General features: G+C 45.1%; 1 protein-coding gene across 2 annotated transcripts in view; it reads left to right on the forward strand.

The window, feature by feature from the left end:
* FRMD6 (FERM domain containing 6) overlaps positions 1–18124 on the forward strand; it is a 119701-nt gene extending 101577 nt beyond the window's left edge. For both annotated transcript variants that reach the window (XM_067463108.1, XM_067463107.1), the window contains exons 7-14: positions 4874–5029; positions 6740–6805; positions 8823–8891; positions 10963–11137; positions 12759–13097; positions 14438–14572; positions 15561–15652; positions 16959–18124. In XM_067463108.1, coding sequence (XP_067319209.1) covers positions 4874–5029; positions 6740–6805; positions 8823–8891; positions 10963–11137; positions 12759–13097; positions 14438–14572; positions 15561–15652; positions 16959–17243 — 1317 coding nt within the window. In that variant the 3' untranslated portion in view covers positions 17244–18124. The remainder of the gene's footprint in view (positions 1–4873; positions 5030–6739; positions 6806–8822; positions 8892–10962; positions 11138–12758; positions 13098–14437; positions 14573–15560; positions 15653–16958) is intronic.
* Positions 18125–19297: the final 1173 nt, after the last annotated feature.

Raw genomic sequence — 19297 nt, forward strand, 5'->3', positions numbered from 1 at the left:
GTGAACTATAAATCCCAGTAACTACAACTCCCAAATGTCAAGGTCTATTTTCCCCAAACGCCATCTGTGTTCCTATTTGGGCATATGGAATATTAGTGCCAAGTTTGGTCCAGATCCATCATTGTTTGAGTCCACAGTGCTCTCTGGATGGAGGTGAACTACAACTCAAGGTCAATGCCCACCAAACCCTTCTAGTGTTTTCTGTTGATCATGGGAGTCCTTTGTGCCACGTTTGGTTCAATTCGATCGTTGGTGGAGTTCAGAATGCTCTTTGATTGTAGGTGAACTATAAATCCCAACAACTACAACTCCCAAATGACAAAATCATTTTATTTTTTTTAGTGATGGTCACTCCTTGGGTTAGTAGGTATCTTGTGGCCAAATTCGGCGGCAATTTGTCCAGTGGTTTTTGAGTTATGTTAATCCCACAAACAAACATTACATTTTTATTTATATAGATAAACCATACAAAAACAATAGGAACAATACGAGCAATAAAACACAAGTTCTCAGCATCTCATTACTAAAATCATTTTCCAGTCGCGTCATCCAATCGTTCCACTGCATTTGCACATTCTAGGTTTTAATGCTTTTTCAAAATGTTAGGAGAGAGGAGACCGATCAGATATCCCTAGGAAGGGCATTCCATAGCCCGGGGGCCACCAATAAGAAGGCCCTGTTTCTTGTTCCCACCAATTGCATTTGCAAAGAAGGCGGGACCAAGAGCAGGGCCTTCCCAGACGATCTTAGAGACCTAAATGTTTCATAGGGGGAGATACGTTCAGACAGGCGAGTTGGACTGTGCCTTGCAGTCTTCTCCAAGTTTTCAATTCTATGATGCTTCGAACTTCCAAGATGGAAACATTCAAGTTGAAATGTTGGTGTAGTCTCCATCTCTAGAGGTTTTGATAATGAATCTGGATGGCCATCTGTCAAGAATGCTTTGTTTCCTCCTGCATCATTATCGGTGATCCCTCATAGCCGTTGAGTCTGATCGACATGGTGTAGAGTCTTGGCAGTGGTCTGTGGGTGACTGTAGAGACCATTTCTGGATTTACATGGTCTTCCATAGTGAGGACATCAATTTCCAGATGGTAGGTGGTCCCGATAGGAGTTGGCTTGATGCACCTCCGTCCTCTTGACACATTTGTCCCTTTTGCTCTCCATCTCATAGAATCATAGAATCAAAGAGTTGGAAGAGACCTCCTGGGCCATCCAGTCCAACCCCATTCTGCCAAGAAGCAGGAATATTGCATTCAAAGCACCCCAGACAGATGGCCATCCAGCCTCTGTTTAAAAGCCTCCAAAGAAGGAGCCTCCACCACACTCTGGGAAGCAGAAAACAAGCTTGCTCCCTCCTCCCTGTGGCTTCCTTTCACATATTTATACATGGCTATCATATCTCCTCATTCTTGCTTCTTCGAATTCCACATTACTGTTATTCACAACCAACCTCCAGTTATACACTCTGTTGTGACTCAGCTGGAAACACAGACACAGAGTGATAGTGTTGTGACTCAGATGGGGTCTCAGAGTGACTCTGACGAGGATGATGAGATTCAGGTTCACAATCAGGTTCAAAATGTTCCTGTTGTAGATAATGAGGCACAGGGTGTGCAAGTTCAGTTTCCCACAGCAGGGAATTATGTTTTTGATACTGAAACTAGCCAGGTGCAAATTGACTCGGAAAAGGAGGACAGTTCTCAGCCTGATAGTAAGCAAACAGGAAGGCAACCAGGCTGACACTAACGAGCAGCCTGACCTTGATGAAACGGGAACCTTAGATTAGGCTGACCGTTTGGAATTCAGAGTTTGAAGGAGTGTGAGAATAGCCAACAAGAAGGAGGTCAGAGGCCAAAGAAATGCTTTCATGTATTGCAAAGGGTATTAAGCAGTGTGTTTGAAAACAAACCTTTGTCAGAGCAACTTCTCGCTCAACCAGGCAGCTTGTGATCGTTTTCCTGTGTCCATGGTCATGGGATTTTGTCATGTTCTCATGGGAGCTCTGAGGATTACCTGGGAAGGGATCCCACTGGAGCATTGCAACACACCCAAATACCTGGGAGTCACTTTGGACCGTGCTCTGACCTACAAGAAGCACTGCCTGAACATCAAGCAAAAAAGTGGGCGCTAGAAACAACATCATACGAAAGCTGACTGGCACAACCTGGGGATCACAACCAGACACAGTGAAGACATCTGCCCTTGCACTATGCTACTCTGCTGCTGAGTATGCATGCCCAGTGTGGAACACATCTCACCACACTAAAACAGTAGATGGGGCTCTTAATGAGACATGCCGCATTATCACAGGGTGTCTGCGCCCCACACCACTGGAGAAATTACACTGCTTAGCCAGTATTGCACCACCTGACATCCGCCAGGAAATAGCAGCCAATAGTGAAAGGACCAAGGCAGAGACATCTCCAGCTCATCCCCTGTTTGGGTATCAGCCAGCACGTCAACGACTTAAATCAAGACATAGTTTTCTTAGATCTACAGAGACACTCGCTGGAACACCCCAGCAAACGAGAGTTCAAAAGTGGCAGGCCCAAACCCAGCACCTCAATCCATGGGTGATACCAGATGAGAGACTCCCCCCTGGGCACACAGAAGACTGGGCGACTTGGAAGGCGCTGAACAGACTGCGCTCTGGCACCACGAGATGCAGAGCCAACCTTAAGAAATGGGGCTGCAGGGTGGAATCCTCGGCATGCGAGTGCGGAGAAGAACAAACCACTGACCACCTGCTGCAATGCAACCTGAGCCCTGCCACATGCACAATGGAGGACCTTCTTGCGGCAACCCCAGAGGCACTCCAAGTGGCCAGATACTGGTCAAAGGACATTTAACCAACTACCAAGTTTGCAAAATCTGTGTTTTTTTTTTCTTTTAATCTGTGTGTTTGTTTTGTTCTGTTAGAATTGTAACACAATTGTATGGTTGCTGATGACACGATAAATAAAATAAATGGGACCTTGTTTCGTTGGTGCCATTTAGAATTCTGCTTTACAGTGCTATGTTTTATTGATCTTTGGGACACTATTTGCTTTTTAAACTTTTCATCTTTTACTTTTTAATAAACTACAAAGACTTCAGTCTGTGTGCGGTTCTGGTGATTTCAGCAAGGTGAATCTAGTGTTAGGGTTCAGCCTGGGTGTGAATCTGAACCTGATTCTGTGATTGTATTTCCTGATGCCAATGTAGATGTCAATGTGAATTCTGAGGCCAAATTAGATTATGATGGTTTGAGTAGTGAAAATCCTACAGCCTTGGAAAGTGAAAGTCAAAATTCCCATGAGAACATGCATTCCGAGCCGAGCGGAGAAGTTTCACTCCCTTTTCCTCCCAGCCTTAGTTCTCCAGAGAATCTGACACCTGGTCTGCCTAATGAGGATAGGCGGGGGCAGATTTGGCAGAGCCGGGGAGAAGCACAAAGTTTACGTAGGTCAGCCAGATTGAAAGAAATGCAAACGAAAACTTCAGGTGTGTCTCGCAATAGATTTCTTGGCCTTAGGTATGCCTGGCCTGAATGCAGCTTCAGACCAGGCATCGTTCCAGATTCATGTGAAAGCTATTGCAGGTCTTCTGATTCAAGTGGCCTTGTTCCTTGGAGGTTTTCTAGTTGTTCCAAGTACGGTTAGTGGATTGCTAACAGGTTCCAGGATTCAGCAGTTTTGCTGTGGGTTTTATGATCTTGTTTATGGACATTTCTTGTTGCTGATTTTTACTGTGACTTTTTACCTTTGCATATTTCCTCTGTTTTGTATTCATCTTTCATCAATAAAAAAGGATTGTTTTCCTGAAGTCAAGTGTGGTGGATCCAGTTTCCTGCTCTGAGGGTCCAGTTTCCTGCTCTGGGTTGCAACATCTACTCTGAGGTGCAACACGCTCGAGGGCCAGGGATTCCCAATCTCTCTCGGTGTCTATGTCACATTTTTAAAGTTTGGCTTTAAGTCCATCTTTAAATCTCTTTTCTGGTCCACCAACTTTCCATTTTCTTTTCTTGAGTTGGGAGTAAAGTAACTACTTTTGAAGACGGTGATCGGGCATTTGGACAAAGTGGTCTTCCATCCAGTGGAGTTGATGGTGGAGGATCATGGCTAGGATGCTGGTAGTCTTTCCTTCTTCCAGAACAGTGACATTTGTCTACCAACTTTCTTCTCAAGAGATTTGCAGGATTTTCCAGAGGCAGCATTGATGGAATTGTTCCAAAAGTTGAGTGTGACGTCTGTAGACAGTCCACGTCTCGCAGGCATATAGCCATTGGGAGAACAATGGCTTTATAAACAAGCCCCTTGGTCTCCCTACAGATGTCCTGGTCCACAGACACTTTCTGCTTCATTTGGAAAAATGCTGCACTTGCCCAGCTCAGCTGGTGTTGTATCTCTGTGTCAATGTTGACTTTTGTGGAGAGGTGGCTGCCAAGGTAGTGGAAAGGGTCCACATTTACTTATGTTACACCATTAAGCTGTATTTCTGGCCTTGCAGAGGGATTGAAAGAGCACTTTGTTTTTCTTGATGGTCAGTGAGAGGCCAAGCTTCTCGTATGCTTCTGCAAAGGTGTTTAGAGTGGCTTGTAGGTCTTCTGAATGAGCACAGACTACATTATCATCAGCATATGGGAGTTCTGTAACAAACATTGTTGTGACCTTGATTTTGGTCTGCTGAGGTTACATAGCTTGTCATCTAGACAAGCTGATAGATGATTTCCATGCCAGTGGAAAGTGGAAATGTTCATCTTGCAGTTCACAAGAGGGTTGGACTGGATGGCCCTTGGAGTCCCTTCCAGAACCTGTGACACCATGAATCATGGTGTTTATTTTCCTGGGATTTCCCCTGACTTTAAGGTGTCTCCTCTGTCTCTGTCCAGGTGGTGGCCAAGAGAGGGAAGGACTACATCCTGAAGCACATCCCCATCATGCACAAGGACCAGTGTGCTCTGACCGCCTCCGAAGCCCACCTGAAGTACATCAAGGAGGCTGTGCGGCTAGACGACGTGGCTGTGCATTACTACAGATTGTACAAGGTGGGTGTATATTGCCACGGCTGAGGGGGTAAAGGAAAGGGCTTGAGGCTGTTAGGAGTTGTGGAAGTTGAAGTCCAGAACACCTTGGAGGGCTGAAGTTGGCCCATGCCTGTACTAGACTCTATCTGATCTTGGGAACTAAGCAGGGTCAGCTCTGATTAGTACTTGGATGGGAGACACCCAACAAACTCCAGGTACCATAGGCTTGATTTCAGAGGTAGGAACTGTCAAAACCACTGCTGAATACTTTTTGTGTAAGAAGACACTATGAAATCCATGGGAATGCTATAGGTTCACAGGCAACTTGAAGGCACACACACCTTTTCTCATCCCTGAAAGCAACTACTTCAAGTTCCAATTTGGGAGCGGGATATAAAACAATAAACTACAAGTTGCCTTATATATCAGTATTGATACATTGATATAAATGCACAAGAGGGTGGAGCATTTATCACTGCTTGACCATGGAAACCCATTGGGTGACCTTGGGTGAGTCACACTCTCTCAGCCCCAGAAATATTATTATTAGAAACACTAATCTCACTACCTCACTACCTCTGAGGATGCTTGCCATAGATGCAGGCGAAACGTCAGGAGAAAATGCCTCTAGAACATGGCCATATAGCCCGAAAAAACCCTCAAGAACCTAGTGATTCCAGTCATGAAAGCCTTCGACAAGACATAATAATAATAATAATAATAATAATAATAATAATAATAATACACTCCTGACCTCACAATCGTGTTAAAAAACAAAGTATGGATTGTCAATGTCGCAATTCCAGGTGACAGCAAGATTGCAGAGAAACAACAGGAAAAGCTGACACAATATGAGGATTTAAAGATCGAACTGCAAAAACTCTGGCACAAGCCAGTCAAGGTGGTCCCAGTGGTGATGGGCACACTGGGTGCAGTGCCTCAAGACCTTGGCCTGCACTTAAACACAATCGGCGCTGACAAAATTACCATCTGCCAGCTGCAGAAGGCCACCCTACTCGGATCTGAACACATTATTTGCCGATACATCACACAGTCCTAGACGCTTGGGAAGTGTCCGACGTGTGATCCAATTCAACAGCTGCAGAGTGTCTGCTGTGGACTCATCTTGTTGTGTTTCTAATAATAATAATAATAATAATAATAATAATAATAATAATATACTTTATTTATATTCCGCTCTATCTCCCCGAGGAGACTCGGGGTGCAGTACAGAACACATATGGAGCAAACATTCAATGCCGTTATATAATTAAAAAGGACAGACATTACATAAACAAAGATAAAGGCTGTTCCATCTTTCCCATTTCCGGCATCTGGAGGCTGTGTTCGACTCTGGCCACAGGGTGATGCTGTTGCTCTCTCTTCCATGCCGAAGAGCTTTGTCGTCCTCCTTAGACGTCCTCCCGATTGAATCACCACATGTCTTAATGGGTACCTTTTAATACCTCCTTGCTAAAAGCAGTACCTATTTATCTACTCATATTTCTGTTTTCGATCTGCTAGGTGGGCAGGGAGTTGAGGCTGACAGCGGGTGCTCACCCTAACCTGGGCTTGAACTGCCAACCCGCTGTGCTAAGCCCAGCCCTTAAATGCTCTTAGAGTTGAAATGACAACAACCACAATAGTGGTTCCCGCTTTGGTGTGAAGAAGGTCAGGCTGGAGTTGGAGAAGCAGTGCAAAGATTGTAAATTAATCTTTTTTCATCTGTAGGACAAGAAGGAAATCGAGGCCTCCTTAACACTTGGGTTGACCACACGGGGGATCCAGATCTTTCAGGTACGTATCCCCGTATTTTATATACATGGTGAACTGTATCTATCTATCTATCGACCTATCGATCGATCTGTCTGTGTGTGTGTGTGTGTGTGTGTGTGTGTGTATTCTGTTTAATATTCCATCTTTCATCCAGGATAACTTATAATAAAGTATTGCTGAAATCTTAATGCACAAAAGTAGGAGCCCCCAGTGGCGCAGTGGGTTAAATCCTTGTGCCAGCAGGATTGCTGACGATAGGTCAGCGGTTCGAATCCAGGGAGAGGAGATTGAGCTCTCTCTGTCAGCTCTAGCTCCCCATGCCGGGAAAAGAGAGAAGCCTCCCAAAAGGATGCTAAAACATCAAAACATCCGGGCAGCGTACCCTGGGCAACATCCTTGCAGATGGCAAATTCTCTCACACCAGAAGCGACTTGCAGTTTCTCAAGTTGCTCCTGACACAAAAGAAAAACTGCACAAAAGAGTGTGTGCGTGTTTTTTAAAAGCACACACACAACAGTTTATTAAATACAAAGTTAATCAGTTTCAAGCACACATTCGAGACACACATTATGGGATTCATTCATTGTGTTCTTTTCCACTATTGTTTTTATATTGTTTTATTTGCTTTTAATTGTTCTTTAGCTTTTATTATGAGTCCTTTAAGCGCTTTGGAAGCTGCCTGGAGTCCCATAAAAGTGTGACTTAAAATCCCGTCCAATCAATCCATCGATTAGGCTTCCATATCTTTTCTCACTCCAAACAAAAGAGCAAGCAGTGGCCTCTTTACTTCTGTTTCAGATTTGCACATATATTTCTATGAGTCTGGATGAAAAACGACCATTATTGTGGTCAGTAGAGTTGTATGGACTAACAAAGCCCTAATAGATGCACCTGCTATCTATCTATCTATCTATCTATCTATCTATCTATCTATCTATCTATATATTTCAAAATGGTTTGACCCTTCATCTCCATTGGAGGATATTTTCCTTAAATAACCATGGAAACTTACCAAGGAAACAGGAAACTGTGGATAATAGAACATGCTATTGAACTTCCACTGAAAGTTACTATAAAGTTCTAAAATTACAACAGCACAACAACAGAGAGGAAGCAAACAAGGACATCTAATCACCTCTCAACAAAAGATTGCTCCAGGCACTGCCAGGCAATCAAATGCTAATCAAGGTGTTCAGTTGAGACATTCACACCTAGCTCCAACAGACAAGAGTCCTTTGTCTCACCCTGGTCATTCCACAGATATATAAACTACTTCCAACAGACCTCACTGCCTCTGAGGATGCTTGCCATAGATGCAGGCGAAACGTCAGGAGAAATGCCTCTAGAACAGGCATGGGGAACCTTCGGCTCTCCAGGTGTGGTGGACTTCAACTCCCACAATTCCTTGAGGCCAAGGTAAGCCTTTGGGGTGAATGCCGAGCCTCAAGGAATTGTGGGAGTTGAAGTCCACCACACCTGGAGAGCCGAAGGTTCCTGACCCCTGCTCTAGAACATGGTCATATAGCCTGAAAAAACCTACAACAACCCTATTATAAAGTTGTTTTGGTGGACATAGAAAATTCCTCAAGGATCTTTAGGAATTTGCTAGGTGTTCCAAGGCAATTCTATGGTAACTTCCAGCAAAAGAATATGATAGAGGGTTGTTGTAGTTTTTCTCGGGCTGTATGGCCATGTTCTAGAGGCATTCTCTCCTGGCGTTTCGCCTGCATCTATGGCAAGCATCCTCACTACATCTGAGGATGCTTGCCATAGATGCAGGCAAAACGTCAGGAGGGAATGCCTCTAGAACATGGCCATACAGCCCGAAAAAACCTACAACAACCCAGTGATTCTGGCCATGAAAGCCTTCGACAATACATAGAATATGATAGATTTGCTTGGAGGGCTTGGAAAAGGCTTATTTTGTTGGTAAGATAAATCACAGTCCCGGTCAAGCAATTACGAAAGCTGTATTGTGGTCATTCTACTTTGAAAAAAATCAGCCATGTATTTCTTCTTTCTCTTCCTTCCATTGCAGAATGCAAACAGTGAAAGGCACTTGCTTTATGACTTCCCTTGGACGAATGTTGGGAAACTTGTGTTTGTGGTGAGTAGGAAACTCTTGAAACTGGCCCTTCTGCAGGATCCCTTCCTTGCAATCTGGCCAGAAAACCTATTGTCATCTTAATCATGAATAAGTAGAATCATTGAATCATAGAAGCAAAGAGTTGGAAGAGACCTCCTGGGCCATCCAGTCCAACCCCATTCTGCCAAGAAGCAGGAATATTGCATTCAAAGCACCCCTGACAGATGGCCATCCAGTCTCTGTTTAAAAGCTTCCAAAGAAGGAGCCTCCACCACACTCCAGGGCAGAGAGTTCCACTGCTAAACGGCTCTCACAGTTAGGAAGTTCTTCCTCATGTTCAGATGGAATCTCCTCTCTTGTAGTTTGAAGCCATTGTTTCGTATCCTAGTCTCCAAGGAAACAGAAAACAAGCTTGCTCCCTCCTCCCTGTGACTTCCTCTCACATATTTATACGTGGCTATTATGTCTCCTCAGCCTTCTCTTCTTCAGGCTAAACATGCCCAGCTTCTTAAGCTGCTCCTCATAGGGCTTGTTCTCCAGACGCTTGATCATTTTAGTCGCCCTCCTCTGGACACATTCCAGCTTGTCAATATCTCTCTTGAATTGTGGTGCCCAGAATTGGACACAATATTCCAGGTGTGGTCTAACCAAAGCAGAATAGAGCATGGGGAGCATGACTTCCCTAGATCTAGACACTATGCTCCTCTTGATGCAGGCCAAAATCCCATTGGCTTTTTTTGCCTCCACATCACATTGTTGGCTCATGTTTAACTTGTTGTCCATGAGGACTCCAAGATCTTTTTCACACGTACTGCTCTCAAGCCAGGCATTGTCCCCCATTTTGTATCTTTGCATTTCGTTTTTTCTGCCAAAGTGGAGTATCTTGCATTTGTCACTGTTGAACTTCATTTTGTTAGTTTTGGCCATTCATCTCTCTAATCTGTCAAGATCGTTTTGAATTCTGCTCCTGTCCTCTGGAGTCTTGGCTATCCCTCCCAATTTGGTGTCGTCTGCAAACTTGATGATCCTGCCTTCTAGCCCTTCATCTAAGTCATTAATAAAGATGTTGAACAAAGAAGGTTAAGAGAGGAGTCCCTTTTAAGGTGCATAAATAGGAGGCTGGGTGGCCATCTGTCAGGGGTGCTTTAAATATGTTTTCAATGGGGTTGGACTGGATTGTTGGCACAGAGTTCAGGTAAAGACACAAAATACCCGGGTCAGGTAGGTATCTGAATCAGTCCTCTCACGTCCTCCTCCAGCTGTGCTTGGGACTTAATGTGTCTCAAGGGAAGTGGTTAGGATTCGATCCAAAACACTGCAGAGTCCTTATCACAGATAGCAGAGGTTTATAGTCTGGCCTCTCACCTTGTTTTATAGTTCACAGCTTTAATAAGCACACTTGAGCTCTGGCTTTCATCCAAACTCCACCGGAGCTTTTCATTTTTCAGTCGTTGCTCTATATACAGCTATCTACAGGTCTGCTATCAGTATATACACAGATAGACAACCATAGCAAGATGCGCACATGTCTGTCACTTTCTTATATAACCAAAGTGGCCACAGAAAATGATGTAGTTCTTGTCATGACTTTCACATGGTCATGACTCAGCCGTCCCTTGGGGTCAATGGTTCTCAACCTGTGGGTTCCTAGGTATTTTGGCCTACAATTCCCAGAAGTCCCAATCAGTTTAGCAGCTGTTATGGATTTCTGGGAGCTGAAGGCCAAAATATTTGGGGACCGACAGGTTAAGGCCCAAATATCTGGGGACCCACAGATTGAGAACCACTGCTCTAGGTCCACTTCTCTACTCTCTTAACCCTTTCATTGGAGTATGCTGTGACCACATGTCCATTAGAGCTGTATTTTTAGCACTTTGGCATTGCATGCAATACAGGATTTTCTAACTGACAGTGAAAGGCACTTGCTTTATGACTTTCCTTGGAATCTCTTCCAACTTCAAGTGTGTATAGAGTCTTCCACTATAAGGAAGATTCTCTTGGCGGAGTATGGAGAAACGAGGTGGAGGCAGGACCTAGGGGCGGGTGACAAAGGATGCTGTCCGGTTTCCTCACGCTGTCCTTCTCTTTTCAGGGCAAGCGGTTTGAGATCCTTCCGGATGGCCTCCCCTCCGCCCGCAAGCTCACATACTACACGGGGTGCCCCACGCGCTCCCGCCACCTCCTGCAGCTCCTGAGCAGCAGCCACCGCCTCTACATGAACCTGCAGCCGGTCCTACGCCACATCCGGAAATTGGAGGAGAACGAAGGTAATGGTGGCCCTCCTTTCCCTTGCTCAGCTTCCCTTTGAGCCTGCTGAATTGGTCTCAATATCTAGAAGTTTCTTCTGATGTACAGTCCTGTTGTGCCTACCTGTAGCCTAAAATCATTTTGATTACAGAAGAGAAGGTTAAGAGGGAAGTCCCTTGTAAGCTGCAAAAATAGGAGGCTGGATGGCCATCTGTCAGGGGTGCTTTAAATATGTTTTTCAATGGGGTTGGGGCTGGATTGTTGGCACAGAGTTCAGGTTAATACACAAAATACCCAGGTCAGGTAGGTACCTGAATCAGCCCTTTCACGTCCTTCTCCAGCTGCGCTTGGGACTTAATGTGTCTCAAGGGAAGTGGTTAGGATTCGATCCAAAACACTGCAGAGTCCTTATCACAGGTAGCAGAGATTTATATTCTGGCCTCTGATCTTGTTTTATATTCACAGCTTTAATAAGCACACTTGAGCTCTGGTTTTCATCCAAATTCCACCAGAGCTTTTCATTTTTCAGTTGTTGCTCTATATACAGCTAATTTAGAGGTCTATCAGGGGTGCTTTGAATGTGTTTTCCCACATGGCAGAATGGGGTTGGACTGCATTGTTGGCGCAGAGTTCAGGTAAATACACAAAATACCTGTGTCAGGTAGGTACGTGAACAAGTCCTTTCACGTCCTCCTCCAGCTGTGCTTGGGACTTAATGTTTCTCAAGAAAAGTGGTTAGGATTCAATCCAAAACACTGCAGAGTCCTTATCATAGGTAGCAGAGATTTATAGTCTGTCTTGCATCCAAACTCCACTGGAGCTTTTCCTTCTTCAGTCGTTGCTCTATATACAGCTATTTACAGGTCTGCTATCAGTATGTATACACAGATATACAACCATACAACCATTGCGCCACCGGGGGTGACACCTTCCACTGTCAAGAATTCAATGACTGCATGTTGTTTAAGTTGCATTGACCGACCGTCTGTGCACGGTTCCATACTTTGCACTTTAATAACACAACCGTTCAATGCTAAGGCTTCCCATCAAAATGGAACTGTAGAGGAGAGTCTACTGAACAAGCCAGTACCTGCGGCATACCAGTACTGCCATCTGTTGAGGAATTACGGAGGTGGAGGCATTAATTTTCATTCAACCCTAGCAAGTCACGCACGTGTCTGTTGCTTATTTATATACCCAGAGTGGGTATATAAATGATGCAATTCTTGTCATGACTTTCACATGGTCATGACTCAGCTGTCCCTCTAGGTCAGTAGTTCTCAACCTGTGGGTCCCCAGGTGTTTTGGCCTACAACTCCCAGAAGTCCCAGTTTACTAGCTGTTAAGGATTTCTGGGTTGAAAACAGTCCACGTGAGAGAGATCTAGGAATCTTAGGAGAGAGTGGGAAGTATGATTTCCTCAATCTGGACCAGGTACAGGCAAACGTCAGCCCTCTGGGTGTTTTGGACTCCAACTCCCACAATTCCTAGCAGCCTACTGGCTGTTAGGAATTGTGGGAGTTGAAGTCCAAAACACCCAGAGGGCTGATGTTTACCCATACGTGGTCAAGACACTAAGACTCCTCTGGATGCAGCCTAGAAGCCTCTTCTATGCATCTCCTCCTTGGCTTTCCCTTCTAGAGAAGAAGCAGTACCGGGAGTCCTACATCAGCGATGCTCTGGACCTGGACATGGACCAGCTGGAGAAGCGCTCCAGGGCCAGCGGGAGCAGCTCGGGCAGCGCCCAGCACAAGCGCCTCTCCCGCCGCTCCACCACCAGCCACAGCAGCTCCCACACCTCCGGCATCGAGACCGACCCCAAGCCGCGCGACAGGGGGGCCGAGGATGACTTCTTGGTGGCCGCCGTCCACCGCAAGCTGAGGGCTTGCAGCTCCATGACCAGCCATGGAAGCTCACACACCTCCGGCGTGGAAAGCGGGGAGAAGGAGCGGCTGGAAGAGGACTCCTCGCAGGAGGACGGTAAGCGTGGACCAAGCCACATCCTATTAGGAAAGACCCGCATACCCACGGGACTTATTACCAGCATCCAAGGAAATATGTCCAGGGTTGCTGTGAATTTTTTGGGCTGTATGGCCATATTCCAGCAGCATTTTCTCCTGACATTTTGCCTGCATCTGTGGCTAGTGGCATCTTCAGAGGATCTGTTGGCAATAGATTTCAGAGTTATCTCTCTGGTTTCTCATATTATTGCAAAGTCTAGAAATAAATGTGTCATGCTGTAGATCAGTGTTTCTCAACCTGGGGGTCGGGACCCCTGAGGGGGTCGCAAGGGGGTGTCAGAGGGGTCACTGAAGAGCATCAGAAAACATAGTATTTTCTGTTGATCATGGGGGGTTCTGTGTGGTAAGTTTGGCCCAGTTATATCTTTGGTGGGGTTCAGAATTCTCTTTGATTGTAGGTGAACTAGAAATCCCAGAAACTACAACTCCCAAATGTCAAGGTCTATTTTCCCCAAACTCCACCAGTGTTGACATTTCGGCATATTGAGAATCCATGTCAAATTTGGTCCAGATCCATCATTGTTTGAGTCCACAGTGCTCTCTAGATGTAGGTGAACTACAACTCCAAAACTCAAGGTCAGTGCTCACCAAACCCTTCCAGTATTTTCTGTTGGATGCAGGAGTTCTGTGTGCCAAGTTTGGCTCAATTCCATCACTAGTGGAGTTCAGAATTCTCTTTGGTTGTAGGTGAACTAGAAATCTCAGCAACTACAACTTCCAAATGTCAAGGTCTATTTTCCCCAAACTCCACCAGTGTTCACATTTCGGCATATTGAAGATCCATGCCAAATTTGGTCCAGATCCATCATTGTTTGAGTCCACAGTGCTCTCTAGCTGTAGGTGAACTACAATTCCAAAACTAAAGGTCAATGTCCACCAAACCCTTCCAGTATTTTCTGTTGGATGCGGGAGTTCTGTGTGCCAAGTTTGGCTCAATTCCATCACTAGTAGAGTTCAGAATGCTCTTTGATTGTAGGTGAACTATAAATCCCAGCAACTACATCACCTAAATGACAAAATCAACCCTCCCCCAACCCAACCAGCATTCAAATGTTGATGTATCAGATATTTGTGCCAAATTTGGTCCAGTGAATGAAAATACATCCTGTATGTCATATATTTACATTACGATTCAAAACAGGAGCAAAATGACAGCTCTGAAGTAGCAACGAAAATAATGTTATGGTTGGGGGTCACCACAACATGAGGAACTGTATTAAAGGGTCACAACATCAGGAAGGTTGAGAAACACTGCTATAGATACTGTATTTCTTCAACTGTGAAATGTCTTTGATTCAGAGATTGAGATGTTGGTTGACGACCCCAGAGACCTTGAGCCGACGAGCGAAACCTCCCTGGACGACGTGAGTCCCGACGTGTGCATTTACATCACCGAGGACATGTTGATGGCCAGGAAGTTCAATGGTCACTCAGGTAAAGTTGTTGAACTAAATGTCTTGCCATCTTTCAGTATCCCAAGGCCTGTCCCAGAGAGGAGAGGTCAGAGAATAGCACCAGATCTATTGTAATGCAAGAGACTCCACTTTGGCAGGAAAAACGAAATGCAAAGATACAGAATGGGGGACAATGCCTGGCTCGAGAGCAGTGCGTGTGAAAAGGATCTTGGAGTCCTCGTGGACAACAAGTTAAACATGAGCCAACAATGTGATGTGGCAGCAAAAAAAGCCAATGGGGTTTTGGCCTGCATCAAGAGGAGCCTAGTGTCTAGATCTAGGGAAGTCATGCTCCCCATGCTCTAATCCGCTTTGGTGAGACCACACCTGGAATATTGTGTCCAATTCTGGGCAACACAATTCAAAAGAGATATTGACAAGCTGGAATGTGTCCAGAGGAGGGCGACTAAAATGATAAAAGGTCTGGAGAACAAGCCCTATGAGGAGCGGCTTAAGGAGCTGGGCATGTTTAGCCTGAAGAAGAGAAGGCTGAGAGGAGACATGATAGCCATGTATAAATATGTGAGAGGAAGCCACAGGGAGGAGGGAGCAAGCTTGTTTTCTGCTTCCTTGGAGATTAGGACGCGGAACAATGGCTTCAAACTACAAGAGAGGAGATTCCATCTGAACACGAGGAAGAACTTCCTGACTTTGAGAGCTGTTCAGCAGTGGAACTCTCTGCCCTGGAGTGTGGTGGAGACTCCTTCTTTGGAAGCTTTTAAACAGAGGCTGGATGGCCATCTGTCAGGAGTGATTTGAATGCAATATTCCTGCTTCTTGGCAGAATGGGGTTGGACTGGATGGCCCATGAGGTCTCTTCCAACTCTTTGATTCTATGATTCTATGATTAGAAGGGACCTCTCGACAGTCAAAGGAAGCAATTGCCTGGAAAGGTGCAACCTGAACTGACCTGGAATCTCATTTCTTTGTCTTGTTGTGTTCCCTTTTATGCTTGTCCCCTCATTCAGGCTTGGTGGTCAAAGAGGTCAGTTCATCCACTTCCAGCTCGTCGGAGACTGTGGTCAGACTTCCTGGCCAGAGCACGGATTCATTGCCACAGGTTTGTGACTTAGGGCATCAAAACTGGGTTGTAAATGGGACAACACTGCTGATCTTGGGGACCGCTGTGTGGTTAGTTGGATAGGGGTTTGGTAGCTAGGTGCCAGTGCAAGGATGGTAGGTAGGTAGGTAGATAGCTCTATCAACCCATCCATCCATCTCAATCACACATCCTTGGCTGATTTTGGGTTCTCCAATGGTAATGAAATAAATATTTAAGGTGCACAAATTCAGCAAGAATCCAGTGCTTTTCAGCATTCCTAGTTTCACAGAGTGTTGGAAAAGGGGGATATACTTTGGGACAAGGAATGCTTCAAAAGGCAACAAGTGGGTGAAGACGGGTGGAGGTCATCCCGAGAGTATCTCATATATCCCTTGTGGATGGATGGAGAGAGAGAAATCTGATACATAGATATAGATAAGGCACAGGCTGTTAGGAATTGTGGAAGTTGAAGTCCAAAATTCCTAGAGGACCCAAGTTTGCCCATGCCTTCTATTAATAATAAAAATAAAAATAATAAATATAGATTCTGGTACAAGCCAGTCAAGGTGGTCCCAGTGGTGATCGGCACACTGGGTCCAGTGCCTAAAGACCTTGGCCTGCACTTAAATAAAATCGGCACTGGCAAAATTACCATCTGCCAGCTGCAGAAGACCACCTTACTGGGATCTGCACGCATTCGCCAATACATCACACATTCCTAGACACTTGGGAAGTGTCCGACGTGTGATCCACTGCAACAGCCAGCAGAGTGTCTGCTGTGAACTCATCTTGTTGTGTTTCAAATAATAATAATAAAAAATTATTTATACCCTGCCACCATCTCCCCAAAGTGGGGGACTCGGGGCAGCTAACATGAGGTCAGGCCTAAAGATACAACACAGCAAAATGAAATACAAAAACAGCAAAAATTTCATCACAAAAGAATACATAAATTAACACAATAAAATAAACAGTGCAAATAACATAATAAAAGTCTAACACAGTGGGGGGACCAAATGCACAAGATAAAATGATAAAACCCTGAATGAGATAGGAGTAAAAAGTGAATTTGTGCAGGAGGAGCTCAAAGAGGACGAACAGTGAGGTTAGGCCTTCATTAAGGATGGGGGAAAGTGCATCATGAGGACAACACTGTAGATGGATCAGACAGAAATGGGATGTATGGTCACTCTCCAAAGGCACATCGAAAGAGTCAAGTTTTCAGATCTTTCTTAAAGGTTGCTAGGGTGATATAGAGATCTGATACAAAGATGGACAGATGGACGGATAAACAAATGACCCTCCCTTCCTTCTTCCCTCACAGACAGCCTGCCGGAAGCCGAAGGGCTCCTCAGACCGCCACAGCCTGAGCCTGGACGACATCCGTCTCTACCAGAAGGACTTCCTGCGCCTGGCCAGCCTGTGCCAGGAGACGGCCCAGAGCTACACCTTTGGCTGTGGCCATGCGCTGGCCGAGGAAGGGCTCTATTGCAACGGCTGCCTGGCGCGGCAGTGCGTCAACATCCAGGACACTTTCCCCGTCAAGAGAGCCAGCAAGTACTTCTCGCTGGACCTTTCCCACGAAGACGTCCCGGAGTTCGTCGTCTGACGCAGCTGGGTTTGCGCGAGAGAGACAACAACCAACTCAACCAGGTGCCAATGCTTCCACCAACTCTTTGGGTCTTTTTTTGGTGCCATGCAGGGATTTTTTCCCCCCTTCTTTCGATATTTTTTTCTCCGATACTTAAACAAACAAAAAAACAAGGCCTTGTGAACTGTTGCACTATTTACAAAGTTGGAATTTGTGGCGGGATTTGATCGACGTTTAAATCGGTCGAATTTGGGAGGCACAGAGTCTTTCTTCTTTTGGATGCATCCCAACCTGAGGATTTTTTTAAACCTGCAAAAAGTAAAAGGGATGGTTTGGTTTTTTGGTTTCCTTTCCTTGTCCTTTGCCACGTGGAAACTCCCGAAAGTCTTCCATGCCACAGACTTCACGCATCGACTTTTTGCAATTTCGTTTTGTTTGCGCCGTCATGGTACAGAGACTCCAAAGTAAGGACACGGTTCTGTTTCTTCTCTTTGATTATTATTTTATTTCCATATCAAGCCAAAGAAATGCACATATCCCGAGCGGATGCCGGCAATAAGGAACCAAATGGAGGAATCTATGTGCATTGAAAAGACTTTTCAGGGATGACAGCAGGTTGTGATAATATCCATCATGTGGGGTTTTTTTTCTCTTTAGGGTTTGTAAAAGTTTACAAAAAGAAGAGAAGAGACGACAGTGATGGGTTGCTCAAAAAATTGCATTTTGGAAAGCTTCTGGAAGCTTTTCCCGGTTTCTCATGGGGTGCCTGAAAGGACAAATAATCTGTGAGGATGTAGCAATAAGATTTGCTGACCAAAGTACCTTAAGTTAGAGACAAAAGAATATAAAAAAAATACGTATATAAGTCTATAGAGAGGAATATATCTTTATGTTTGAAATTATGGACCCATTTTATGTTTTTCTTCTGTTTAAAATGCCTTTTTTTTTGCTAGGAAAAAAGTTAACTCATGCCTCCTTTTCCTTCGCAGGATGGAATTAAGACAATCGCCCAAGTGCGAACGTGGCAAAATGCCCCCCTTTTCATAGTTGACAGTGAGGCATTTTTTGCACTGTTCATTATGGCTCCCCTCGTATCTCTCAAATTCTGTTCCAAATTGGGTCATCCCTAAGGAATTGCAAATATCTCTTTTTTTCTTCCCTAAAGAGCAGTGTTTCTCAACCTGGGGTTCAGGACCCCATTGGGGGGGTTGCAAGGGGGTGTCAGAGGGGTCACCAAAGACCATCAGAAAACACAGTATTTTCTAGGTTCTTGTGGGTTTTTTCGGGCTATAGAGCCATGTTCTAGAGGCATTTCTCCTGACGTTTCGCCTGCATCTATGACAAGCATCCTCAGAGGTTGTGAGATCCTCACTACCTCTGAGGATGCTTGCCATAGATGCAGGCGAAACGTCAGGAGAAATGCCTCTAGAACATGGCTCTATAGCCCGAAAAAACCCACAAGAACCTAGTGATTCCAGCCATGAAAGCCTTCGACAATACAGTATTTTCTGTTGGTCCTGGGACCAAACTTGGCACAACTACCCAATATGCCCAAATGGGAACACTGGTGGAGTTTGGGGAAAATAGACCTTGCACTTGGGAGTTGTAGTTACTGGGATTTATAGTTCTCTATAACCAAAGAGCATTCTGAACTCCACCAATGATGGAATTGAAGCAATCTTGGCACACAGAACTCCCATGACCGACAGAAAATACTAGAAGGGTTTGGCAGGCATTGACTTTGCGTTTTGGAGTTGTAGTTCACCTACATCTAGAGAGCACTTTGGGAAGTTTGGCCCAATGTTGTCCTTGGTGGGTTTCCTTGGTCCAAGTCCATCTTTGTTTGAGTCCACAGTGCTCTCTAGATGTAGGTGAACTACAACTCCAAAACTCAAGGTCAATGCCCACCAAACCCTTCCAGTATTTTCTGTCGGTCATGGGAGTTCTGTGTGCCAAGATTGGTTCAATTCCATCATTGGTGGAATTCAGAATGCTCTTTGGTTGTAGTGAACTATAAATCCCAGCAACTACAACTCCCAAATGTCAAGGTCTATTTTCCCCCAAACTCCACC

This window comes from Anolis sagrei, chromosome 1, assembly GCF_037176765.1.
Source record: "Anolis sagrei isolate rAnoSag1 chromosome 1, rAnoSag1.mat, whole genome shotgun sequence".
Lineage (NCBI taxonomy): Eukaryota > Metazoa > Chordata > Lepidosauria > Squamata > Dactyloidae > Anolis > Anolis sagrei.